Genomic DNA, 27626 nt, shown 5'->3' with positions numbered 1-27626 from the left:
TGTGCACAGGTTATAAGCAAGTTCCCCTCGCTGTTCGAACCAGGCATCGGGAAGTTCCAAGGAGCAAAAGTGCAGATCCATTTGATTCCGGGGGCGCGACCCATCCATCACAAGGCGAGAGCGGTATCTTACATGATGAGAGAGGGTGTGGAGATCGAGCTGGACAGGCTGCAATGAGAGGGCATTATTTCACCGATCGAATTCAATGAGTGGGCCAGTCCGATTATTCCAGTCCTCAAGGGAGACGGCACCATCAGAATCTGTGGTGATGACAAAGTAACTATCAATCGTTTCTCGCTGCAGGATCAATACCCGCTACCAAAAGTAGATGACCTATTTGCGACGCTGGCGGGAGGGAAAACGTTCACGAAGCTGAACTTGACCTTGGGCTACATGACGCAGGAGCTGGAGGAATCTTCGAAAGTCCTCACTTGCATCAACACGCACAAAGGTCTTTTTGTTTACAACACATGCCTGTTTGGGATTCGATCGGCTGCGGTGGTATTCCAAAGGAACATGGAAAGCTTGCTGAAGTCGGTCCCGCGCACCGTGGTCTTCCAGTTCGACATCGTGGTTACAAGTCGGGACACCGTCGAGCACCTGCAGAACCTGAACGTGGTTCTTAGTCGGCTTAATCGTGTGGGGCTCAGGCTAAAACGCTCGAAGTGCGTTTTCCTGATGCCTGAAGTCGAGTTCCTGGGGAGAAGAATCACGGCGGACAGCATCAGGCCCACCGATTCGAAAACGGAAGCAATCAAGAACGCACCAAAACCACAGAACGTGACGGAGCTGTGGTCGTTCCCAGGACTCCTGAACTATTTTGGTAACTTCTTACCAGGTCTTAGCACATTGTTAGAACCCATGCACTCTTTACTGCGTAAGGGAGATGAATGGGTATGGGGTAAAAGTCAAGAAAATACCTTTGAGAAAACTAGGAAGCTGTTATGTTCAACCAAATTGCTTGTGATGTACGATCCATGTAAACGTTTGGTACTAGCATGTGATGCGTTGTCGTACGGGGTCGGGTGTGTATTGCAACAAGCCAATGATTTTGGGAAATTGCAACCGGTTGCTTATGCATCCAGAAGTCTGTCTAAGGCCGAGAGGGCCTACAGCATGATCGAAAAAGAAGCACTAGCGTGTGTTTACGGGGTAAAGAAAATGCATCAATATCTGTTCGGGCTCAAATTTGAATGGGAAACCGACCATAAGCCACTTATATCCCTCTTTTCTGAAAATAAGGGGATCAATACGAATGTATCGGCCCGCATCCAGAGATGGGCGCTCACGTTATCCGCATACAACTACACTATCCGCCACAGGCCAGGCAGAGAAAACTGTGCCGATGCTCTCAGGAGGCTACCACTGCCCACCATTGGGGTGGAGATGGCACAGCCCGCAGATTTAGTCATGGTAATGGAAGCATTCGAGAGTGAGCAATCACCTGTTACCGTCTGACAGATTAGAACCTGGACGAGCCAGTACCCCTTAATATCCTTAGTAAAAAAAACTGTGTGCTCCACAGGAGTTGGTCTAGTGTCCCATTAGAGATGCAGGAACAAATAAAGCTGTACCAGCGGCGCAAAGATGAAATGTCTATACAGGCAGACTGCCAACTACGGGGCAATTGGGTAGTTGTGCCAAAAAAGGGCAGGGACACTTTCATGAGAGATCTCTACAGTACCCACCTCGGCATTGTAATAATGAAAGCCATAACGGGGAACAAAGAAATGGCGGACCAATTGAACAAGTACTTTGGTTCGGTATTCACTAAGGAGGACACAAACAACCTTCCGGATATAAAAAGGGTCAGAGGATCTAGTAAGGAGGAGGAACTGAAGGAAATCCTTATTAGTCGAGAAATTGTGTTGGGGAAATTGATGGGATTGAAGGCCGATAAATCCCCAGGGCCTAATGGACTGCATCCCAGAGTACTTAAGGAGGTGGCCTTGGAAATAGCGGATGCATTGACAGTCATTTTCCAACATTCCATTGACTCTGGATCAGTTCCTATTGAGTGGAGGATAGCCAATATAACCCCACTTTTTAAAAAAGGGGGAGAGGAATTATAGACCGGTCAGCCTGACCTCAGTAGTGGGTAAAATGATGGAATCAATTATTAAGGATGTCATAGCAGCGCATTTGGAAAGAGGTGACATGATAGGTCCAAGTCAGCATGGATTTGTGAAAGGGAAATCATGCTTGACAAATCTTCTGGAATTTTTTGAGGATGTTTCCAGTAGAGTGGACAAGGGAGAACCAGTTGATGTGGTATATTTGGACTTTCAGAAGGTTTTCGACAAGGTCCCACACAAGAGGTTAATGTGCAAAGTTAAAGCACGTGGGATTGGGGGTAGTGTGCTGACATGGATTGAGAACTGGTTGTCAGACAGGAAGCAAAGAGTAGGAGTAAATGGGTACTTTTCAGAATGGCAGGCAGTGACTAGTGGGGTACCACAAGGTTCTGTGCTGGGGCCCCAGCTGTTTACACTGTACATTAATGATTTAGACGAGGGGATTAAATGTAGTATCTCCAAATTTGCGGATGACACTAAGTTGGGTGGCAGTGTGAGCTGCGAGGAGGATGCTATGAGACTGCAGAGTGACTTGGATAGGTTAGGTGAGTGGGCAAATGCATGGCAGATGAAGTATAATGTGGATAAATGTGAGGTTATCCACTTTGGTGGTAAAAACAGAGAGACAGACTATTATCTGAATGGTGACAGATTAGGAAAAGGGGAGGTGCAACGAGACCTGGGTGTCATGGTACATCAGTTATTGAAGGTTGGCATGCAGGTACAGCAGGTGGTTAAGAAAGCAAATGGCATGTTGGCCTTCATAGCGAGGGGATTTGAGTACAGGGGCAGGGAGGTGTTGCTACAGTTGTACAGGGCCTTGGTGAGGCCACACCTGGAGTATTGTGTACAGTTTTGGTCTCCTAACTTGAGGAAGGACATTCTTGCTATTGAGGGAGTGCAGCGAAGGTTCACCAGACCGATTCCTGTGATGGCGGGACTGACCTATCAAGAAAGACTGGATCAACTGGGCCTGTATTCACTGGAGTTCAGAAGAATGAGAGGGGACCTCATAGAAACATTTAAAATTCTGATGGGTTCAGACAGGTTAGATGCAGGAAGAATGTTCCCAATGTTGGGGAAGTCCAGAACCAGGGGTCACAGTCTGAGGATAAGGGGTAAGCCATTTAGGACCGAGATAAGGAGAAACTTCTTCACCCAGAGAGTGGTGAACCTGTGGAATTCTCTACCACAGAAGGTTGTTGAGGCCAATTCACTCAATATATTCAAAAAGGAGTTCGATGAAGTCCTTACTACTAGGGGGATCAAGGAGTATGGCGAAAAAGCAGGAATGGGGTACTGAAGTTGCATGTTCAGCCATGAACTCATTGAATGGCGGTGCAGGCTCGAAGGGCCGAATGGCCTACTCCTGCACCTATTTTCTATGTTTCTAAAGCGATAGCCAGGTCCCACGTGTGGTGGCCCGGTACCAATGCAGACTTAAGAGTCCTGTGTGCACAAATGTAATACATGTTCACAGTTAAGCAGGGAGGCGCCACTAAGTTTATGGTCTTGGCCCTTCAAACCGTGGTCTAGGGTTCATGTCGACTATGCAGGCCCATTCTTGGGAAAAATGTTTTTAGTGGTTGTAGATGCGTACTCCAAATGGATTGACTGTGTGATAATGTCGGCAAGCACGTCCGCTGCCACCATTGAAAGCATACGGGCCAAGTTTGTCACGCACGGCCTGCCTGATGTCCTTGTAAGTGTCAATGGGCCGTGCTTTACCAGTGCTGAATTAAAGGAATGCATGACCTGCAATGGGATCAAACATGTCACATCTGCCCCGTTTAAGCCAGCGTCCAACGGTCAGGCAGAACGAGCAGTTCAAACAATCAAGCAGAGCTTGAAAAGGGTAACTGAAGGCTCACTGCAGATTCGCTTATCCCGAATCCTGCTTAGTTACCGCACAAGACCCCACTCGCTCACCGGGGTCCCTCCCGCTGAACTGCTCATGAAAAGGGCACTTAAGACAAGGCTCTCGTTGCTCCATCCTGATCTACACGAACAGGTAGAGAGCAGGCGGCTTCAACAGAATACATATTATGATCGCGCAAATATGTCACACAAAATTAAAATAAATGATCCTGTATTTGTTTTGAACTATGGACAAGGTCTCAAGTGGCTTGCTGGCACTGTTTTGGCCAAAGAGGGGAATAGGGTGTTTGTGGTCAAATTCGCAAACGGACTCACCTGCAGAAAACACTTGGACCAAACCAAACTCAGATTTACAGACGATCCAGAACAACCCACAATAGACTCTACCTTTTTCGACCCCCCAACACATACACAAGTGGCAACCGACCCAGCGGTTGACCACGAAGCAGAACCCATCACCCGCAGCAGCCCAGCAAGGCTCACCATCCCCAGCAGCCCAGCAAGGTCAGCTGCGCAGCAGCCCAGCGAAGGCCCAACAAATGACTCACCAACACCAGCATTTGCACCAAGACGATCAACCAGGGAAAGGAAGGCCCCAGATCAACTCACATTGTAAATCGTTACACGATTGACTTTTGGGGTCGGGGGGCGGGAGAGGGGGAGTATGTAAGCCTGTAAATACCATGTCTAACCACTAGAGGGCTTATCCCCTGGAGTCCCAAGGATCCCACAATCCCTTGGGAGCACCTGTACATAAGGAGGCCTCACAGGCTGGAGAGGCACTGAGAGCTGTAATAAAGGACTACAGTCACAGCTTATTTTGAGCTCGCAGCATCTAGTCTGACTCTTTATCCAAGACATAACAGTCACCCCGCAGCTTAAAAACATACAAGCAGAGGGGAAGTGGGTGACTCGCAGACGAATGAAGAACACTAGGCAGGTAGTGCAGGAGTCCCCCCCGCGTTCATCTCGCTTGCCAACCGATATTCTCTTTTGAGTATCGGTAAGGGCAATGGTGCCTCTGGGGAGTGCAGCCAGAGTCAAGTCCAAGGCACCACGAAGAATAAAATAGTTGTAACAGTAGCGGATTCAATCGTTAGAGGAACAGACAGGCGTTTCTACAGCAGTAGACATGACTCCAGGTTGGTATGGTGCCTCCCTGGTGCCAGGGTCAAGGATGTCACAGAGCGAACGCAGTGCATTCTGGGGGGAGAGGGTATACAGCTTGAGGTCGTGGTCCATATCAATACCAATGACATAGGTAGAAAGAGCGATGAGATCCTGCAGGCAGAATTGAAGGAGTTAGGAAAAAAATTAAAGGGTAAGACCTCATAGTAATCTCCAGGTTACTACTGGTGCCACGTGCTAATGAGTACAAGAATAGAAGGATACAGAGGATGAACGTGTGGCTGGAGAATTGGTGTAAGCGGGAGGGCTTTAAATTCATGAGACATTGGGACCGCTTCTGGGGGAGATGGGACCTGTACAAACCGGACGGATTGCACCTCAACAGCGCCAGGACCAATATCCTCGCAGGGAGTTTTGCTAGTGCTGTTGGGGAGTGTTTAAACTATCTTGGCAGGGGAAACAAATTCAACAGGGAAGGAAGAAAATCTGAAATTGGATAGCAAGAATATAGAAAGTGAATCTGTAAGATAGAGGAAACAAGGGTTAGTAAGTAGGAATCAAGGAGGTTTTCCTGTGCTGAATGGTATATACTTTAAGGCAAAGAGTGTAGCGAATAAGGCAGATGAGCTAAGAACACAGGTAGACACTTGGGAGTATGACAATATAGCCATCACAGAGACATGGCTGAAAGAGGGGCAGGTTTGGGAGATCAATATTCCTGGTTACAGGATTTTTGAACAAGACAGAGAGGGCGGTAAAAAGCGGTGGTCGGGGGGGTGGGGGGAGGGGTTGTGGTATTACAACGGTGAGGAGGGATGATATGCTAGAGGGATCATCAAATGAGGCCATTTGGGTCAAATTGAAAAATTAAAAAAGAGACGATAACACTGCTGGGCATGTATTATAGACCCCTAAACAGTGGGAAGGAGATAGGGGAGCAAATATGTTGACAAATTACTATGAAGTCCAAAAACCATAGGGCAGTAATAGTAGGGGATTTTTTAACTATGCTAATATTGATTGAAGGGTACAGAGGGTACGGCATTCTTAAAATGCATTCAAGAGAACTTTTTTAGTCAGTATGTAGCAAGCCCAACACGAGAGGGGGCGGTTTTGGATTTCGTTTTGGGGAATGAAGCTGGGCAGGTTGAAGGGGTATTAGTGGGGGAGCACTTGGGTGCCAGTGACCATAATTCAGTCAGATTCAAGGTAGTTATGGATAAGGACAAGGATAGGCCTGGAATAAAAGTCCCAAATTGGGGAAAAGCCAACTTTGCTAAGTTGAGAAGTGATTTGGCCACAGTGGACTGGAAACAGCTACTTGTGTGTAAATCAGTGTCAGAACAGTGAGAGACATTCAAGGAGGAGATCCGGAAGGCTCAGGCCAAACATGTACCCTTCAAGAAAAAGGGTGGGAATAACAATTCTAGAGACCCCTGGATATCTAGGGACTTACAGGGGAGGATAAAGAAAAAAAGGGAAGCTTATGCCATATACCGACGGCTAAATACTGTGGAATCTTTGGAGGAATATCGAATGTTCACAGGTAAAATTAAAAACGATATTCAGAATGCGAAGAGAGAGCATAAAAAATTCTTGGCAAGTAAAATTAAGGAAAACCCAAAGATGTTCTATAAATATATTAAGAGCAGGAGGATAACTAAAGCAAAGGCAGGGCTTATTAGTGACCATGAGGGTAATCTGCGTGTTGAGGCGGAAGATGTTGGTAGGGTTCTTAATGAATACTTTGCGTCTGTTTTCACAAAGGAAAGGGGCACTGCAGATACTGCTCTCGAGGAGGAGTATGAAATTCTGGATGAAATAAACATAGTGAGATAGGAAGTATTAAGGGTTTAGCAGCTTTGAAAGTAGATAAATCCCCAGGCCCAGATGAAATGCATCCCAGGCTGTTGAGCGAAGTAAAAGAGGAAATAGCAGAGGCCTTGACCATCATTTTCCAGTCCTCTTTGGATTTGGGCATGGTGCCGGAGGACTGGAGGACTGCTAATATTTAAGAAGGGAGAAAGGGATAGGCCGAGTAATTACAGGCCTGTCAGTCTAACCTCAGTGGTGGGAAAAGTATTGGAAAAAATCCTGAAAGACAGGATAAATCTACATTTAGAAAGGCTAAATGAATTCGAGACAGTCAGCATGGATTTGTTAAGGGAAAATCGTGTTTGACTAACCTGATTGAATTTTTTGTGGAGGTAAGCAGGAGGGTCGATGAGGGCAATGCGTACAATGAAGTGTATATGGACTTTAGCAAAGCTTTTGATTAGGTCCCACATGGTAGATGGGTCACAAGGTAAAAGCCCATGGAATTTAATTTGGAGAAGTGTGAGGTAATGCACTTTGGGAGGGCCAATAAGGAAAGGGTATACACATTTACTGGTGTTATGTATGTATGTAAACCTCACCAATATGTAAGACTTGCCACAGGGGTCACAGCTGTGCGAGACCTAAGGGTTACCTGTGCACCCTGGGTAAGCAGGTATAAAAGGTAATCTACCATGCTGCTTCCTCACTCTGGAGTCACATTAAAGAGACCAAGGTCACAACAGTCTGAGCTTACAATACAGTCTTGTGGAGTTATTCTGAACATAACAATTGGCGACAAGTAACGGATCACGTATTTTCACACGGTAATGGTTGCCGTTGGTATTCTTGAGAGATTTGTTGAGGGTGATGATTGGGAAGCCTTCGTTGAGTGTCTCGACCAGTACTTCGTGGCCAACGAACTGGACAAGGCTGAGACGGCGGTCAAGCGCAGGGCGATTCTCCTCACCGTATGTGGGTCTTCGATATCTGGACTCCTCAAAAATCTGCTGGCACCGGACAAACCAACAGACGAGTCTTACACAGGGCTGTGCACGCTGGTTCAGGAACACCTCAAGCTGAGGGAGAGCATCTTAATGGCCAGGTATCGCTTTGACACGCACCATCGCTCCGAGGGCCAGAACGTGGCGAGCTTTGTCACCGACCTAAGGTGCCTTGCGGGACAGTGCGAATTTGCCGGATCTTTGGGGGAAATGTTGCGGGACTTTTTCGTGCTTGCCACGAGGTCATTCTTCGCAAACTGCTGTCTGCCGAATCCCTAGATCTGAGCAAGACCATCACGGTAGCCCAGGCTTTCATATCCACGAGCGACAACACGAAACAGATATCTTCACAGAATCAAAGCTCACTGGCAAGTACTGTGCATAAAATAATGCTTTTAGCAGGCAGAACTGTACATGACAGTGCCTACATGAATGCAGAGGCCAGACCTAGGCCTAGGGTGACTCAGAGTCCGCCGTAGGGCGTGAATGCGTATCCATTAACACTATGTTAGCGCTGCGGGGGCAGTCATAGAGCCCATCAATGTCGAATCAAGCACTATGTGTGCAAGGGCTGTGGAACAATGGGGCACCTCCAGCGAATGTGCAAACGACCTGTAACTCACCACGTGGCAGAGTCAGGAGAGGACAACCGATCCAGCGAGGACCACGCTGAACGAGCAGGAGAGGCAACTCAACCTGAGGATGAAGAGGAAGTATATGGATACACACCTTCACCACCAAAAGCCCTCCGATAATGTTAAAAGTTAAACTCAACGACACTCCAGTCTCCATCGAATTGGACACGGGGGCGAGTCAATCAATAATGAGCCAGAAGGCATTCAAGAGGCTGTGGGGCGACAGAGCACAACGACCCAAGTTGATTCCAATTCAGGCAAAGCTGCGCACCTACACCAAGGAACTGATACCAGTTATTGGTAGTGCGGACATAAGAGTATACTATGAGGGAGCGGTGCACGATTTACCACTGTGGATTGTTTCAGGTGACGCTGCTTGGTAGAAGGCGGATGGGGAAGATTCGATGGAACTGGGAAGACCTCTGTGTACCTTCTCCGGCGAACGACGTCTCCCTTGCTCAAAGGCTGAGCAGGCCCCCACCTTCAGCTGAACCAGGCATCGAAGTGCAGATCCATTTGCAGATCCCCGCGGCACAGGCTGCTCATCACGACCACGAGGAGGTAAAGATCAACTGAGCAGCGGTACAGGCGTGGTACCCACCACCCGAAGCCGACGACCTCTTCGCGACGATGGAAGAGGCTCCAGGTCGACCAAGCAGAGTGGGACTCCGGCCGAAACGATCCAAAAGTATCTTCCCGATGCCAGAGACAAATTCCCTGGGGAGGAAGATCGCAGCAGTCGGTAGCACGGACACAGACAAGAGTGCGTCCAGACCACGGGACGAGAGAGCGTCCAGATCACGGGATGTCGCCGCAACAAAACAGAGGCATGTGTCGCCCAGCAAGGAAGATGACTGAGCTTGGGGCAAAGGTAAAGGGGCAGCCACTAAGAAAGCCAGGAACCCACTACGTTCCAATAAGTTGTTTGCACTGTGTAACCCATGTGAGTGCCCTTTCGCGGCTAATGATGTATTATCATATGGGATCGGGGGTACCTTACAACAAGCCAAAGTCGCGGGTGAACTGCAACCAGTGGTAGATGTATCTAACAAAGTATTTGTAGCAAGTGATGTGTTATCACACAGGGTCGGGCGTGTTGTGCAGCAAGCGAAAGTAGTGGGCGAGCCCCAACCGGTTGTACATGTATCCAATAAGTTAACCAAGGCAGTAGCCTGCGTTCACGGGACAAAAGAGACGTACCAAAGAGTGTCCCAATATTTGCTCGAGTCAGACAAGCTGTCAATCTCACAGTTTTTGGAGAGCAGAGGCACTATTATCAATGTTTTGTTTCAAATATATCGAACAATTTCTGCACTGTAACATGATCCGCCACGGGCCAGGCACTGAGAACGGCGCTGATGCCCTCAGTTGGCTACCGTTGCCCACCACCGGGGTGGAAACAGCGCAGCCCGCAGACCTGGTCGTTGTTATGGAAGTGCTAGAAAACGAGGGGTCAACCATAACAGCTCCCCAGTTTAGGACCTGGACCAGCCAGGATCCCACGTTACCGCCCGCCAATGGTGAACCGCTAGATGGGATGTTGCAGCTTATCTGTCGCAAAGACAAAAGGCTCATCCCATCAGATTTCCCCCTATGGGTACACACAGTTGGTGGTCCAGGGCCTCCATACCGTGGCCCATGATCCATGGAGACCACGCGGCCTCCCGCCACTACTGAAAGTCTCAAGGATGTGTTGGCCATCCTTGGCTTGCCAGACCCTAGGGTTAGCGACAATAGTCCGGAGCGGGCAGCCCAAATCATAAAGCCAAGCACCACACGTGTCATGGTAGGCTCCCAGACTCCCTATAGACCCGGCTATCCCAGGTGCTATGCAGTCACCGGATAGCATCACTCAGAACTGAGCCTTCCGCATGCTATCAGCAGAGAATGTACCATAATCGCATGGCTCCTCCATGCGACATCAAAATAAATGATGTAGACCATGTTCATGGCCCCAGATGGGCTGCGAGCACTCTATTAGCCAAAGAGGGGAATGGAGTATTTGTGATGAAAATGGAGTGTTTGTTGTGAAACCATGTAATGGGCAAATGCAGAAAGCATTTGGAACAGACCAAACTGTGAGCTACAGATAACCAGGAAAACATAGAAACATAGAAATTAAGTGCAGGAGCAGGCCATTTGGCCATTCGAGCCTGCACCACCATTCAATAAGATCATGACTGATCATTCAACCTCAGTACCCTTTTCCTGCTTTCTCTCCATACCCCTTGATTCCTTTGGCCGTAAGGGCCATATCTAACTCCCTTTTGAATATATCTAACGAACTGGCCTCAACAACTTTCTGCAGTAGAGAATTCCACAGGTTAACCACTCTCTGAGTGAAGAAGTTTCTCCTCATCTCGGTCCTAAATGGCTTACCCATTATTCTTAGACTGTGACCCCTGGTTCTGGAACTCCCCAGCAATGGGAACATTCTTTCGGCCTCTAACCTGTCCAATCCCGTCAGAATTTTATGTTTCTATGAGATCCCCTCTCATTCTTCTAAACTCCAGTGGATACAAGCCCAGTTGATTCAGTCTCTCCATATATGTCAGTCCTGCCATCCCGGGAATCAATCTGGTGAACCTTCGCTGTACTCCCTGAATAGCAAGAACTTCCTTCCTCAGATTAGGAGACCAAGACTAAACACAATATTCCAGGTGTGGCCTCACCAAGGCTCTGTACAACTGCAGTAAGACCTCCCTGCTCTTATACTCAAATCCCCTAGCTATGAAGGCCAACATGCCATTTGCCTTCTTTAACGCCTGCTGTACCTGCATGCCAAACTTCAATGACTGATGTACCATGACACCCAGGTCCCGTTGCATCTCCCCTTTTCCTAATCAGTCACCATTCAGATAATATTCTGTCTTCCTGTTTTTGCCACACATTCAACCTCACATTCATCCACATTATACTGCACCTGCCATGCATTTGCCCACTCACCTAACCTGTTCAATTCACCCTGCAGCCTCTTAGCATCCTCTTCACAGCTCACACCGCCAGCCAGCTTTGTGACATCTGCAAACTTGGAGATATTACATTCAATTCCTTCGTCTAAATCATTAATGTATATTGTAAATAACTGGGGTCCCAGCACTGTGAAAGGACCTGGTCCCCAGCGACACACTAACACAATCGACCTTGCTGTCAACCACGAGGATGAACCCACCATGCCCGACAGTCCGATCAGACCAGCCGCGCTGTCGTGCAGCAATGATCCAACCAACTCACCCATGCCAGGACTTCAACTCAGGCGATTACCCGGGAACGCAGAGCGCCAGATCGCCTCAACCTGTAAATAACTTGTACATAAGACTTTGGGGGGGGGGGAGTGATGTTATGCATGTATGTAAACCTCACCAATATGTAAGACTTGCCACCAGGGGGCACAGCTGTGGGAGACCCAACGGTCACCTATGCATCCTGGGCAAGCAGGTATAAAAGGTAATCTACCATGCTGCTTCCTCACTCTGGAGTTACATTAAAGAGATCAAGGTCACAACAGTTTGAGCTTACAATACAGTCTTGTGGAGTTATTCTGAAATAACATTTCGAAGTGTAGAGGAACAAAGGGACCTTGGAAAGCTTGCCCAAAGATCTCTGAAAGTAGCAGGTTAGGTGAATAAAGTGGTTAAGAAGGCATACAGAATGCTTGCCTTTATTGGCCGAGGCAGAGAATATAAGAGCCGGGAGGTTATGTTTAAATTGTATAATACTCTGGTTAGGCCACAGCTGGAATACTGCGTGCAGTTCTGGTCGCCGTATTATAGGTAGGACGTGATTGCACGAGAGAGGGTGCAGAGGAGATTTACTAGAATGCTGCCTGGAATGGAGAATCAGCTATGAGGACAGATTGGATAGTCTGGGTTTGTTCTATCTGGAACAGGAGGCTGAGAGGAGACCTCATTGAGGTGTATAAAATTTTGAGGGGTCTGGATATAGTGGATATCAAGGGCATATTTCCATTGGTGGAGGGTCAATTACGAGGGGGCATAGTTTTAACGTGGTAGGTGGAAGGTTCAGAGGGAATTTGAGGGGAAGCTTCCTCATGCAACACGTTGTGGAGGTCTGGAACTCACTGCCTGGAAGGGTGGTGGATGCAGAAATTCTCACCACATTTAAAAGGTGCTTGGATGGGCACTTAATGTGCCGTAACCTGCAGGGTTACAGACCTAGAGCTGGTAAGTAGGATTAGACTGGATAACCTCTTGTTGGCTGGTGCAGTAAATACATCAGGGAATCGAATACTGCCTGGGTGATCTCCTGGACTAGTTTCGATCGCCTCGATGGGTCAGAGAGGAATTTTCCCCAATTTTTTTTCCTCAATTGGCCTGGGTTTTTATCTGTTTTTTGCCTCTCCTAGGAGATCGCATGGCTCCGGTTGGGGTGGAGTGTAGAATGCTGCGGTGTAAGGAGTGTTGCAGTTGTGGAGGGGCAGACTGGTTGGACCGGATGCTCTGTACCTTTCCGCCATTGTTCATAGGTTTATATGTAACCTTCAGGGCTGCTGACCGACGACCGTGTGGCTCTTTGTCGGCCGGCGCGGACACGATGGGCCGAAATGGCATCCTTCTGCACTGTAAATTTCTATGTTTCTATGTCAAGCAACATACAGGGCAAGATAACGAAAAAAAACGGAAGCTTATGACAGATACCAAGAACTCAATACTGCAGAAACTCTAGTGGAGTATAAGAAGTGCAGGGGTGCAATTAAAAAATATATCAGGAAAGCAAAGAGAGAGCATGAAATAATATTGTCAAGTAAAATCAGGGTAAACCCAAAGATGTTTTATAAATATATTCAGAGCAAGAGAAAGAGTGGAGCCTATTAGAGACCATAAAGGAAATCTGTGTGTGGAGGCAGAAGACATGGGTATGACTCTTAATGAATATTATGTATCTGTTTTCACAAAAGAGAGGGGTGATGCAGACTTTGCAATGATGGAGGAGGCATATGAAATATTAGATGAGATTAACATAGTGAGAGAGGAAGTATTAAGGGACTTAGCAGCATTGAAATTGGATAAATCCCCAGGCGTAGATTAAATGTATCCCAGGCTGTTAAGAGAAGCAAAAGAGGAAATAGCAGAGGATCTGACCATCATTTTCCAATCCCCTCTGTCTTTAGGTGTGGTACCAGAGGACTGGAGGACTTCTAATGTGGTACCTTTGTTTAAAAAGGGAGAAAGGGATAGACCAAGTAATTACAGGCCAGTCAGCCTAGCCCTCGGTGGTGGGAAAATTATTGGAAAAACTCCTGAGGGACAGGATAAATCTTCAATTGGAAAGACATGGATTAAGCAAAGACAGTCAGCATGGATTTGTTAAGGGAAGATCGTGTCTGATGAACAATTGAATTTTTCGAGGAGGTAACCAGGAGGGTCGATGAGGGCAGTGGGTATGATGTAGTGTATATGGATTTTAGCAAAGCTTTTGATAAGGTCCCACATGGCAGACTGGTCATGAAAGTAAAAGTCCATGGGATCCAGGGCAAAGTGGCAAGTTGGATCCAAAATTGGCTCAGAGGCAGGAAGCAAAGGGTAATGGTTGATGGGTGTTTTTGTGACTGAAAGGCTGTATCCAGTGGGGTTCCACAGGGCTCAGTGCTGGGTCCCTTGCTTTTTGTGGTATATATCAATGACTTGGACTTAAATGTTGGGGATATGATTAAGAAGTTTGCAGATGACACTAAAATAGGCTGTTTGGTTGATAATGAAGAAGAAAGCTGCGGACTGCAGGAAGATAGCGATCAACTGGTCAGGTGGGCAGAACAGTGGCAAATGTAATTAAATCCGGATAAGTGTGAGGTAATGCATTTGGGGAGGTTAACAAGGAAAGGGAATACACATTAAATGGTAGAACACTGAAAAGTGTAGAGGAACAAAGGGACCTTGGAGTGCAGGTCCACAGATCCCTGAAGTTAGCATGCCAGGTAGATAAGGTGGTTAAGAAGGCATATGGAATACTTGCCTTTATTAGTTGAGGCATGGAATACAAGAGCAGGCAGGTTATGCTTGAACTGTATAAATACTGGTTAGGGGTGGTTTAGAGGAGATATGAGGGGACATTTCTTCACCTAGAGAGTAGTAGGAGTCTGGAACTCCTTGCCTGAAAAGGTGATCGAGGCAGAAAGCCTCCCCAAATTTAAAAATACATGGATATGCACTTAAAGTGCTGTAACCTGCAGGGCTACGGACCAAGAGCTGGAAAGTGGGATTAGGCTGGATAGCGCTTGGTCAGCCGGCGCGGACACGATGGGCCGAAATGGCCTCCTTCCATGTTGTAAATTTCTTTGTTTCTATGAGTCAGGATACATGCAGCAGTGTTTGAATGCGATATTGTTTACAGAGGTTGTAAAATGAGATCATTGGAAATGCATTGATAAGGGTTTCAGCAGCAGATGAGCTGAGGCAAAGACAACAACAACTTGCATTCATATAGTGCTTTAACATAGTAAAACGTCCGAAGGTGCTGCACGGAAGCAATTATTAAACAAAATTTGACACCGAGCCATATAAAGAGATATTGGCCCTGATATTAATGCAAAGACAGATTCCGAGCGGAGGATGTTGAATTGTGTGCAAAACACAAAGTAAAACTTAACGGGTCAGAATCTCTGATTTGAAGTTAATTGCCTAATTTCATTTTTCCTCCGGGTTTCGCAACGAATGTAATATAATGCACCCTCGCATGTCACAATCTCAAGTCGACTATTTAACGGGCCAAAGCAAAACTGGAGGAGCTAGGAGGTGTTGGAAGGAGGCAGTGAGTGGTATTTAACATGGATTCAGAACAAATAAGGCCAGCACTCAGATTCGATCTTGCTTAACTAAAAATAGAAAATGCTGGAAATACGCCGCAAGTGAGGCAGCATCTGTGGAGAGAGAAACAGAGTTAACGTTTCAGCTCGAGCTTGCTTCCCTTGACTTACTGCTGGGTACATTCAGAAGCAGATGGGAGATCACTTTCTCCAGCAGTGGGAGGAAGAAACCTGTGGCTCCCACCAAGGCGGCGTGGTTGGAGGTTGCCGAGGAGATGAGCAGCAGGAGAATTGTGCCCCAGTCTTGGATGCAGTGCAGGAAGAGATTTAATTACCTAACTCGGTCAGAAAAGTGAGTGCAGTTGAAATTGACCTACATCCTTTGGTGTAACCACCCCCACTCACTCTGTCTTGTCACGCGTACTCCATCACAGCACTCCTCACACCCACTTAAGTATCAGCAGCACCCATCCTTCACTTTCCATGCCTTTCCTCACCTCCTCATGCATCCATCTGCTGCTGCCACTCATCCCAATCCTTATGCAATTTGATGTATCAGTCAGCCTCATCGAATGCACTGCATCCATCGGGTGAATACATAACCATCACGCACGCACGGGTCTGTTCTTTTGCCCCTTGTAGTGGAAGAGAGTGCAAAACGTGAGGGGGAGTGACAGGACTGGAGGTGGGACACTCCAAATTGTGTAGCTCACAGATATAGAGGAGGAGACAATGGACATAAATGGCACATCTGCATCCCTCTCAGTCAGAGATGGAGAGACAGGAGCTCGCAGGTGGCTGGTGACAGAATTAAAAATATTTATGACACTCACATGCTGACTTTATTTCATCAATGAGAACTATAAGAAGACTGAGTATGGTAATTACATAGAAACAGAGAAAATAGGTGCAGGAGTAGGCCATTCGGCCCTTCGAGCCTGCACCGCCATTCAATATGATCATGGCTGATCATTCCTTCAGTACCCCATTCCTGCTTTCTCTCCATGCCCCTTGATCCCTTTAGCCGTAAGGGCCACATCTAACTCCCTTTTGAATATATCTAACGAACTGGCCTCAACAACTCTCTGCGGTAGAGAATTCCACAGGTTCACAATTCTCTGAATGAAGAAGTTTCTCATCATCTCGGTCCTAAATGGCTTACCCTTTATCTTTAGACTTTGACCCCTGGTTCTGGACTTCCCCAACATCGAGAACATTCTTCCTGCATCTAACCTGTCCAATCCCGTCAGGATTTTATGTTTCTATGAGATCCCCTCTCATTCTTCTAAATTCCAGTGAATGTAAGCCTAGTCGATCCAGTCTTTCTTCATATGTCAGTCCAGCCATCCCTGGAATCGGTCTGGTGAACCTTCGCTGCACTCCCTTAATAGCAAGAATGTCCTTCCTCAGATTATGAGACCAAAACTGTACACAATATTCAAGGTGTGGCCTCACCAAGGTCCTGTACAACTGCAGTAAGACCTCCCTGCTCCTATACTCAAATCCCCTAGCTATGAAGGCCAACATGCCATTTGCCTTCTTCACCGCCTGCTGTACCTGCATGCCAACTTTCAATGACTGATGAACCATGACACCCAGGTCTCGTTGCACCTCCCCTTTTCCTAATCTGTCACCATTCAGATAATATTCTGCCTTCCTGTTTTTGCCACCAAAGTGGATAACCTCACATTTATCCACATTATACTGCATCTGCCATGCATTTGCCCACTCACCTAACCTGTCCAAGTCACCCTGCAGCCTCTTAGCGTCCTCCTCACAGCACACACCGCCATCCAGCTTAGTGTCATTTGCAAACTTGGAGATATTACATTCAATTCCTTCGTTTAAATCATTAATGAATATGATAGGGGAATCTCCATCTCAAGCATCAGCCAGCCAACCTCCCCCACCATCACCATTTATTGTTCGCTAGTCCTGTGACAGAATTTGTATGGAAGGAGATTGAAGAATTGTTGCATTTCTTCTGTCTCTATTGCTCATGCAGGTTGGAGCCAGGGAGAGAATGGCAAGTAGTATATTACAAATGTGAAGAAGTCAAGCTAGAGCACTTGTAAGACCGAGTATAACATAGCTGGAGCATTCAGGGGAGGTGTTGGTGGCAGGAAGCAAGTGACGAGAGCAAAGCAGAAATACTCAAAAGTGTTCTGGATGGGAGGGATGGAGGGCAAAGCAGAACTAGATCTGAAGCATTTCAGAATTGACTGAGTGCCTACTGGGGAGAATTACTGAAGGGGATGGTGGGAGGGGAAACAAGTTATCATCGTGGCTGAATAAGGATTGCCAATTTCTTCCAAGATCTGATTAAAGCATGCTAACTGTCAATAACACTGCAGGCTCATGCAAAGCAGGGAAGTACAAGTAAAATCAGTGGAAGATGTTGAAAATGCTATGCTGTTATTGAAGTATTGGTGAAGAGGGATGAGCTAAATGGTCCTTCCTAATTAACAATACAAGTTGAGACAAGAATCATTCTCCAACTCAACTGATGTAATTAGTTTACAAAGATCTGTGTAACTGTGTACATAATAATGTGGAGGTAACTCTCCCAGAAGTATCTCGGTCAGGGAAATGAATGGATTCCAGTCCGCAGTTAGTACAACATTACCAGATCTCTGAACCACCAGCCCAAGAATTGAAGAGAAATCAACCTACCTTGGGTACTACTTCTTTCTTTGTAAGACTATTTTTCATATTTTCCTTCTCAGGTTCTCTGAAAGACCATTATTTACATAAAAACCATTAAAATCAAGTCCATAGTAAGGAAAGGCCATTTGGCCAATAAAGCCTAATCCAGAGTCCATGTCTGATATACTACCACCAATCCCCACACACCATCTGCTCCTTCCCACTTGGAGGGCCATGAGATTTCTTCCACAAACTCTCCAGTTGGGAAGGGGTACTGAGGGAAAAGAACAATAATAAGCCCCATCTCAAGATATTGATCCAGCCCTTGTTAAAGGCATCAGTTGGCCCTGGATCAGCTGCCTTGTTGGGTAATCAGTTTTACAAATCTGCAGGCGGACAAGGGATGGGGGACATTGGTCAAGCCTTATGAACTTTATACGTGTGTCTGTTTCTAATCTTACCTTCATCATACAAATTAAACAGCTTATTTGCTTCAACCTTACTCTACCTCATTTCAAAAACCCGTACCATAGCTCTCATTTTTACTCCAACAAATATTGCTTCCTCTCTTCACAGCTTAATTCCTCAAGGATTCTAAGATATATTTTATTACTCAGGAACCTTATAGATATTTACTCATTGTTTAATATAACACATCCTTTACTTCTATTCTATGGGCTATTAATCCCTTAGCCCCATTGACCATGACTTTGTCTAGTGCTCCTTTGTGAAGAAGGAGCTGGAGCAGCAGCTGGAGTCACTGTGGTGCATCCGCGAGGTTGAGAACTACGTGGATAGCATGTTTCAGGAGGTGGTCACCCCGCTGCTTAAACGCATTCAGGCAGAGGGGAAGTGGGTGAACACAGACGGAGGAAGAACGCTAGGCAGGTAGTGCAGGAATCCCCCCCCGAGTCCACTTTGCTTTCAAACCGATATTCTCTTCTGAGTACTGGTGAGGGTGATGATGCCTCGGGAGAGTGCAGCCAGAGCCAATTCCAAGGCACCACAGGTGGCTCAGCTGCATAGGGGGGAGGGACGAAGAATAAAAGAGTTTTAGTGGTAGGGGATTCAATAGTTAGAGGAATAGACAGGCATTTCTGTGGCTGTAGACATGACTCCAGATTGGTATGGTGTCTCCCTGGTGCCAGGGTCAAGGATGTCACAGAGCGGATGCAGTGCATTCTGGGGGGCGGGGTGGGGAGTGGGTGAAGGGTAAACAGCCAGAGATTGTGGTCCAAATCAGGTCCAATGACATCGCTAGAAAGAGGGATGAGGTCCTGCAGGCAGCAAGCTAGGAGCTAGGAGAAAAATTAAAGGGTAGGACTCCCGGGTTACTATCGGTACCACGTGCTAATGAGTATAAGAATAGAAGGATAGAGAAGAGGAATGCGTGGCTGGAGAGTTGGTGCAGGAGGGGGGGCTTTAAATTCCTGAGGCATTGGGACCGGTTCTGGGGGAGATGGGACCTGTACAAACCGGACGGGTTGCACCTCCACAGCGCCGGGACTAATATCTTCGTGGGGAGTTTTGCTCGTGCTGTTGGGGAGAGTTTAAACTAGCTTGGCTCGGGGATGGGAACCTGAGAAATTCAATAGGGAAGGAAGTAAAGCTGAAATTGGAAAGCAAGAGTGTAAAAAGTGAATCTGTAAAACAGAGGAAACAAGGGTTGGTAAGAAGTAATCAAGGAGGTCTTCCTGTGCTGAATGGTATATATTTCAATGCAAGGAGTATAAGGCGGATGAGCTGACAGCACAGGTAGACACTTGGGAGTATGACATTATAGCCATTACAGAGACATGGCTGAGAGGGGCAGGTTTGGCAGCTCAATATTCCTGGTTACAGGATATTTAGACAGGAAAGAGAGGGGGTTAAAAAGGGGGAGGGGTCGCGGTATTGATTAAAGAAACTGTTACAGCGGTGAGGAGGGATGATATGTTAAGCGGGATCATCAAATGAGGCCATATGGGTCGAACTGAAAAATATAAAAGTGGCGATCACATTGCTGGGCGTGTATTATAGACCCTCAATCAGTGGGAGGGAGATAGAAGAGCAAATATGTCGGCAAATTGCTGTGAGGTCCAAAAACCATAGGGCAGTAATAGTAGCGGATTTTAACTATCCAAATATTGATTGGGACAAAGTTAGTGTGAAGAGTATAGAGGGTGCGGGCCTTGGGTTTCACCAATTTTGGGCCCAATGTTTCTAAGGAGATGAAGAATCCATTCACTATCTACCATATCTTGATAATTTATTGTAATGGACCTACTTATTCTGTAACCTTCCTTCCAGTATTAACAATTTGATACTTACTGCTTTTCATCTCATTGTTTCCCGCTACTTTATTGAGCTATCCACAGTTGCCTTCTGTATGATTCTCATGCTGCTATTTCCTTGTACCTTTTAAGTATTTTTGCTTTTATGAGGTTCCCTTAACCTCCTTATTAACCCACTTCCATCTTGATTTTGTTGGATACATACATATACACGCACGCACACAGATTCCCAATCAGCCTCAAATATATTACATTTTTGTTCTGTTTTATTTCCAAGTCTGGTGTACCAATTAACAACAGGAAGAGCAGTGCAAGGAAGGTAGTGCAGGGGTCCCCTGCGGTCATCCCCCTGCAAAGCAGATACACCGCTTTGAGTACTGTTGGGGGGGATGATTCATCAGGGGAGGGCAGCAGCAGCCAAGTTCATGGCACCATGGGTGGCTCTGCTGCACAGGAGGGCAGGAAAAAGAATGGGAGAGCTATAGTGATAGGGGATTCAATTGTAAGGGAAATAGATAGACGTTTCTGCGGCCGCAACCGAGACTCCAGGATGGTATGTTGCCTCCCTGGTGCAAGGTCAGGGATATCTCGGAGTGGGTGCAGGGCATTCTGAAAAGGGAGGGTGAACAGCCAGTTGTCGTGGTGCATATAGGTACCAACGATATAGGTAAAAAACGGGATGAGGTCCTACGAGACGAATTAAGGGAGCTAGGAGCTAAATTAAAAATTAGGACCTCAAAAGTAGTAATCTCAGGATTGTTACCAGTGCCAAGTGCTAGTCAGAGTAGGAATCGCAGGATAGCTCAGATGAATATATGGCTTGAGCAGTGGTACAGAAGGAAGGGATTCAAATTTTGGGACATTGGAACCGGTTCTGGGGGAGGTGGGACCAGTACAAACTGGGCGGTCTGTACCTGGGCAGGACCGGAACAAATGTCCTAGGGGGAGTGTTTGCTAGTGCTGTTGGGGAGGAGTTAAACTAATATGGCAGGGGGATGGGAACCTATGCAGGGAGACAGAGGGAAGTAGAATGGGGGCAGAAGCAAAAGATAGAAAGAAGAAAAGTACAAGTGGAGGGCAGAGAAGCCGAAGTCAAAAAGCAAAAAGGGCCATATTACAGCAAAATTCTAAGGGGGCAAAGTGTGTTAAAAAGACAAGCCTGAAGGCTCTGTGCCTCAATGCGAGGAATATTCGGAATAAGGTGGACGAATTAACTGCACAGATAGCAGTTAATGAATATGATATAATTGGCATCATGGAGACATGGCTCCAGGGTGACCAAGGCTGGGAACTCAACATCCAGGGGTATTCAACATTTAGGAAGGATAGACAGAAAGGAAAAGGGGGCGGGATGGCATTGCTGGTTAAAGAGGTAATTAATGCAATAGTAAGAAAGGACATTAGCTTGGATAATGTGGAATCGGTATGGGTGAAGCTACAGAATACCAAAGGGCAGAAAACGCTAGTGGGAGTTGTGTACAGACCACCAAACAGTAGTAGTGAGGTTGAGGACAGCATCAAACAAGAAATTAGGAATGCATGCAATAAAGGTACAGCAGTTATCATAAGCGACTTTAATCTACATATTGATTGGGCTAACCAAACTGGTAGCAATGCGGTGGAGGAGGATGTCCTGGAGTGTATTAGGGATGGTTTTCTAGGCCAATATGTCGAGGAACCAACTAGGGAACTGGCCATCCTAAACTGGGTGATGTGTAATGAGAAAGAACTAATTAGCAATCCTGTTGTGCGAGGCCCCTTGGGGAAGAGTGACCATAATATGGTAGAATTCTTTATTAAGATGGAGAGTGACACAGTTAATTCAGAAACTAGGTCCTGAACTTAAGGAGAGGTAACTTCGATGGTTCGAAGCGTGAATTGGCTAGAATAGACTGGCAAATGATACCAAAAGGGTTGATGGTGGATAGGCAATGGCAAACATTTAAAGATCACATGGATGAAATTCAGCAATTGTACATCCCTGTCTGGAGTAAAAATAAAACGGGTTAGGTGGCTCAACCGTGGCTAACAATGGAAATTAAGGATAGTGCTAAATACAAAGAAGAGGCATATAAATTGGCCAGAAAAAGCAGCAAACCTGAGGACTGGGAGAAATTCAGAATTCAGCAGAGGAGGACAAAGGGTTTAATTAAGAGGGGGGAAATAGAATACGAGAAGAAGCTTGCCGGGAACATAAAACTGACTGCAAAAGCTTCTATAGATATGTGAAGAGAAAAAGATTAGTGAAGATAAACGTAGGTCCCTTGCAGTCGGATTCAGGAGAATTTATAATAGGGAACAAAGAAATGGCAGGCCAATTGAACAAATACTTTGGTTCTGTCTTCACGAAGGAAGACACAAATAACCTTCGGGAAGTACTAGGCACCGAGGGTCTAGGGAGAAGGAGGAACTGAAGGAGATCTTTATTAGGCGGGAAATTGTGTTAGGAAAATTGATGGGATTGAAGGCCGATAAATCCCCGATAAGGGCCTGATAGTATGTATCCCAGAGTACTTAAGGAAGTGGCCCTAGAAATAATGGATGCATTGGTGATCATTTTCCAACAGTCTATCGACTCTAGATCAGTTCCTATGGACTGGTGGATAGCTAATGTAACACCACTTTTTAAAAAGGGAGGCAGAGAAAAAGCGGGTAATTATAGACCGGTTAGCCTGACATCAGTAATGGGAAAAATGTTAGAATCAATTATTAAGGATGAATTAGCAGCGTATTTGGAAAGCAGTGACACGATCAGTCCAAGTCAGCATGGATTTATGAAGGGGAAATCATGCTTGACAAATCTTCTGGAATTTTTTGAGGATGTAACTCGTAGAGTGGACAAGGGAGAACCAGTGGATGTGGTGTATTTGGACTTTCAAAAGGCTTTTGACAAGGTCCCACACAAGAGATTGGTGTGCAAAATCAAAGCACATGATACTGGGGGTAATATACGGATGTGGATAGAGAACTGGTTGGCAGACAGGAAGCAGAGAGTCGGGATAAACGGGTCTTTTTCAGAATGGCAGGCAGTGACTAGTGGAGTGCCGCATGGCTCAGTGCTGGGACCCCAGCTCTTTACAATATACATCAATGATTTAGATGAAGGAATTGAATGTAATATCTCCAAGTTTTCAGATGACACTAAACTGGGTGGCGGTGTGAGCTGTGAGGGGGCGCTAAGAGGCTGCAGGGTGACTTGGACAGGTTAGGTGAGTGGGCAAATGCATGGCAGATGCAGTATAATGTGAATAAATGTGAGGTTATCCACTTTGGGGGCAAAAATGCGAAGACAGAATATTATCTGAAAGGTGACAGATTAGGAAAAGGGGAGGTGCAATGAGACCTGAGTGTCATGGTTCATCAGTCATTGAAAGTTGGCATACAGGTGCAGCAGGCAGTGAAGAAGGCAAATGGTCTGTTGGCCTTCATAGCTAGGGGGTTTGAGTATAGGAGCAGGGAGGTCTTACTGCAGTTGTACAGGGCCTTGGTGAGGCCTCACCGGGAATATGTGTTCCGTTTTGGTCTCCTAATCTGAGGAAGGACGTTCTTGCTATTTGAGAGAGTACAGCGAAGGTTCACCAGACTGATTCCCGGGATGGCTGGACTGACATATGAGGAGAGACTGGATCAACTGGGCCTTTATACATTGGAGTTTAGAAGGATGAGAGGGGATCTCATAGAAACGTATAAGATTCTGACGGGATTGGACAGGTTGGATACGGGTAGAATGTTCCCGATGTTGGGGAAGTCCAGAACCAGGGTACACAGTCTTAGGATAAGGGGGAGGCCATTTAGGACTGAGATGAGGAGAAACTTCTTCACTCAGAGAGTTGTTAACCTGTGGAATTCCCTGCCGCAGAGAGTTGTTGATGCCAGTTCATTGGATATATTCAAGAGGGAGTTAGATATGGTCCTTACGGCTAAGGGCATCGGGGTATGGAGAGAAAGCAGGAAAGGGGTACTGAGGGAATGATCAGCCATAATCTGATTGAATGATGGTGCAGGCTCGAAGGGCCGAATGGCCTACTCCTGCATCTATTTTCTATGTTTAATATTGCCTAAGATCTACTTTTACAAAGCCCTGCCCTCTACACTATTAAAAGACTGCAAAATATATGACCCACCTTTTACTTGTATTGGTTTGTCGATGTACTTTCTTGTACTTCGCCTGTGAAAAGCAGAAGAAGCAGATTATATACCGATGTTTTTTCATTCCCTCCTTCTTCTTTCCATTCAGACTAGCGAGGACGAGGAGTTAAATCCCCACAGAAAAAAAACCTGCTTTCATGAGCTTAAGGTGTTCAAATGCACTTCAATGAATTACTTTTGAAGTGTTGTCACAGATTCTGCAGGAAATTATAACAGACAATTTGTACCCTGCAAGGTTCCAGAAAGAAAAAAAGAGAAATGGCCACATAATATGTTTTGGTGATGATGGCTGAGAATGTTGGCTATAATAAAGCCCCGCCCCTTATCAAGCTCCACCCCCCTCCCGTCCGAATCATTCCATGACCGTGGTGCCGAGCAGCAGGACCTGAGGCTCCAACTCTCCCCAGCCCCCCCGGCCAGCCTGGGCCTGATGGTGGTCGGGGGTGGGGGGTGCGGGGTGAGGGTTGGTGATGTCAAAAGAGAGGCGGCAGGGACCGGGGGGGGTCGGGGAGAGAGAGCCGGGGTGGGGGAGAGACAGAGGCTGGCCAGGGATAGAGAGAGGCCTGGGGGGGTGGCAGAGAGAGAGAGAGAGTCGGGGGCAGAGGGGGGGAGAGAAATAGGCTGGGGGGGGGGCAAGGGGGGAGAGAGAGAGAGAGAGAGCGAGGCCTGGGGGGGAAGGGGAGAGAGGGCCTGGGGGGGGGAGAGAGAGAGGCTGGCGGGGGGAGAGAGAGCGGCCTGGGGGGGGAAGGAGAGAGAGAGAGAGAGAGAGAGAGAGAGAGGCTGGGGGGTGGGGCGTGGAGAGAGAGAGAAAGCCCGGAAAGGGAGAGAGAGAGAGAGAGAGGCTGGGGGGTGGAGGGTGGAGAGAGAGAGAGAAAGAGAGAGAGAGATTTCTTGGACCAATAGCATGTAAACCAAAACTCTGCAATTAGCAGAAAATGTTTTTTTCTGGGAGGTGCTTCCCCCTGAACACAGGGAGTTCGAGTACAAAGATCCTGGAACTGTACTCAGTGCTATCAGAGGGTTAGAATACAGTAATCCCTGAACTGTACCCAGTGGTAAGAGGGGGAGGTGGAATACAGAGATCCCTGAACTGTAGCCAGGGCTATATTTTCGGATTTGATGATTTTGGGCAGTAATTGCGGCGGGACGGTAAAGTTTGTGCCCGAGAACATTTTGCACCTCAGTTATCAAAATTGGGAAGCTGGGCCCCGAGTCACAGGATCATAGAGGTTTACAGCATGTTAGGAGGCCATTTCGGCCCATCGTGTCCGTGTCGGCCAACCAGAGCCTATCCAGCTAATCCCACTTTCCAGGTCACGGCACTTCAGGTGCACGTCTGGGTACTTTGTAAATGTGCTGAGGATTTCTGTCTCTACCACCCTTTCAGGCAGTGAGTTCCAGATCCCCAAAACTTTCTGCGTGAAGAAATTTCCCCTCAAATCCCCTCTAAACCTTCGACCAATTACCTTAAATGTTTGCCCCCTGGTTGTTGACCACTCTGCTGAGGGAAATAGGTCCCTTCTATCCACGATATCTAGCCCCTCATAATTTTATACACCTCAACGAGGTCTCCTCTCAGCCTCCTCTGTTCCAAGGAAAACAAACCCAACCTATCCAATCTGTCCTCATAAGCTAAGATTCTCCACTCCCGGCAGCATCCTCATAAATCTCCTCTGTACCCTCTCCAGTGCAATCACATCCTTCCTGTAATGCGGCAGTGAAGAGGGACGTGATCAAGGTCCAGGTCGGTGATTGGAGCGTGAGCAGGTACAGCAGGAGCGGCGAGAGATTGTAGAGGGATGTGATCAAAGCCCAGGAGAGGCAGCACGGGCCAGCCCACACTGTGATATGTGTGTACACTAGGTCCGTCGCTGGTCTCCAGTCGCCTTGGTTAATCCTTGCTACTGGACCAAGGCCTAGCTCTGTCAAGCCCATGTGACAACGGTCAACCCACGTTAAAACAATCCACACACAGGCATCTTCCACCCTTCAAGATTTAGGTCGGACTTGGAATTTTAGGTCCATCATTGAAACACCTATGAACTTTTTGACGTGGAAGCAAGTCATCCTCGATTCGAGGGACTGCCTATGATGATGATGATGATGTAATGCGGTGACCAGAACTGCACGTAGTACTCCAGCTGTGGCCTAACCAGTATTTTATACAGTTCAAGCATAACCCTCCTGCTTTTATATTCTATGCCTTGACTAATAAAGGCAAGTATTCCATATGCCTTCTTAACCACCTTATCTACCTGGCCTGCTACCTTCAGGGATCTGTGGATATGCACTTCAAGGTCCCTCTGTTCCTCTACACTTCTCAGTGTCCGACCATTTAATGTGTATTCCCTTTCTTTATTAGTCCTCCCCAAATGCATGACCTCACACTTCTCCGGATTAAATTCCATTTGCCACTGTTCTGCCCACCTGACCAGTTGATTGATATCTTCCTGCAGTCCGCAACTTTCTTCTTCATTGTCAACCACACAGCCGGTTTTAGTATCATCTGCAAACTTCTTAATCATACTCCCTATATTCAAGTCTAGATTATTGATGTATACCAGAAAATGCAAGGGACATAATGCAGAATTCTGCGGAACCCTACTGGAAACATCCTTCCAGTCACAATAACACCCATCAACCATTACTCTTTGCTTCCTGCCTCTGAGCCAATTTTGGATCCAACTTGTCACTTTGCCCTGGATCCCAGGGACTTTAACCTTCATGACCAGTTTGCCATGTGGGACCTTATCAAAAGCTTTGCTAAAATCCATATACACTACATCATACGCACTGCTCTCATAGATCCTCCTGGTTACCTCCTCAAAAAATTCAATCAAGTTAGTCAGACAGGATCTTCCCTTAACAAATCTGTGCTGACTGTCCCTGATTAATCTGTGTCTTTCTAAATGTAGATTTATCCTGTCCTTCACAATTTTTTCCAATAATTTTCCCACCACTGAAGTTGGGCTGACTGGCCTGTAATTATTTGGTCTATCCTTTTCTTCTTTCTTAAACAAAGGTACCACATTAGCAGTCCTCCAGTCCTCTGGCACCACACCTGTAGCCAGAGAGGATTGGAAAATGATGGTCAGAGCCTCTGCTATTTGCTCTTTTACTTCTCAATAGCCTGGTATACATTTCATCTGAGCCTGGGGATTTATCCACTATCAAAGCTGCTAAACCCCTAATACCTCCTCTCTCACTATGTTTATTTTATCTAATATTTCACACTCCTCCTCCTTGATAGCTGTGTCTGC

At 46.7% G+C, this 27626-nt stretch overlaps 1 protein-coding gene across 1 annotated transcript in view; it reads right to left on the bottom strand.

Annotated features, from left to right (window-relative positions):
- Positions 1 to 27626, bottom strand: part of sycp2 (synaptonemal complex protein 2) — a 1164109-nt gene that overhangs the window by 344113 nt on the left and 792370 nt on the right. Inside the window, exons 26-27 of the mRNA XM_070894856.1 lie at positions 24342 to 24385; positions 17972 to 18029 (exon numbers count right to left, since the gene is read on the bottom strand). Of these exons, the coding sequence (XP_070750957.1) occupies positions 17972 to 18029; positions 24342 to 24385 (102 nt within the window). The remainder of the gene's footprint in view (positions 1 to 17971; positions 18030 to 24341; positions 24386 to 27626) is intronic.

The sequence above is a fragment of the Pristiophorus japonicus genome, chromosome 12 (assembly GCF_044704955.1).
Source record: "Pristiophorus japonicus isolate sPriJap1 chromosome 12, sPriJap1.hap1, whole genome shotgun sequence".
Taxonomy (NCBI): Eukaryota; Metazoa; Chordata; class Chondrichthyes; family Pristiophoridae; genus Pristiophorus; species Pristiophorus japonicus.
This window is presented reverse-complemented; position numbering and strand designations above follow the sequence as displayed.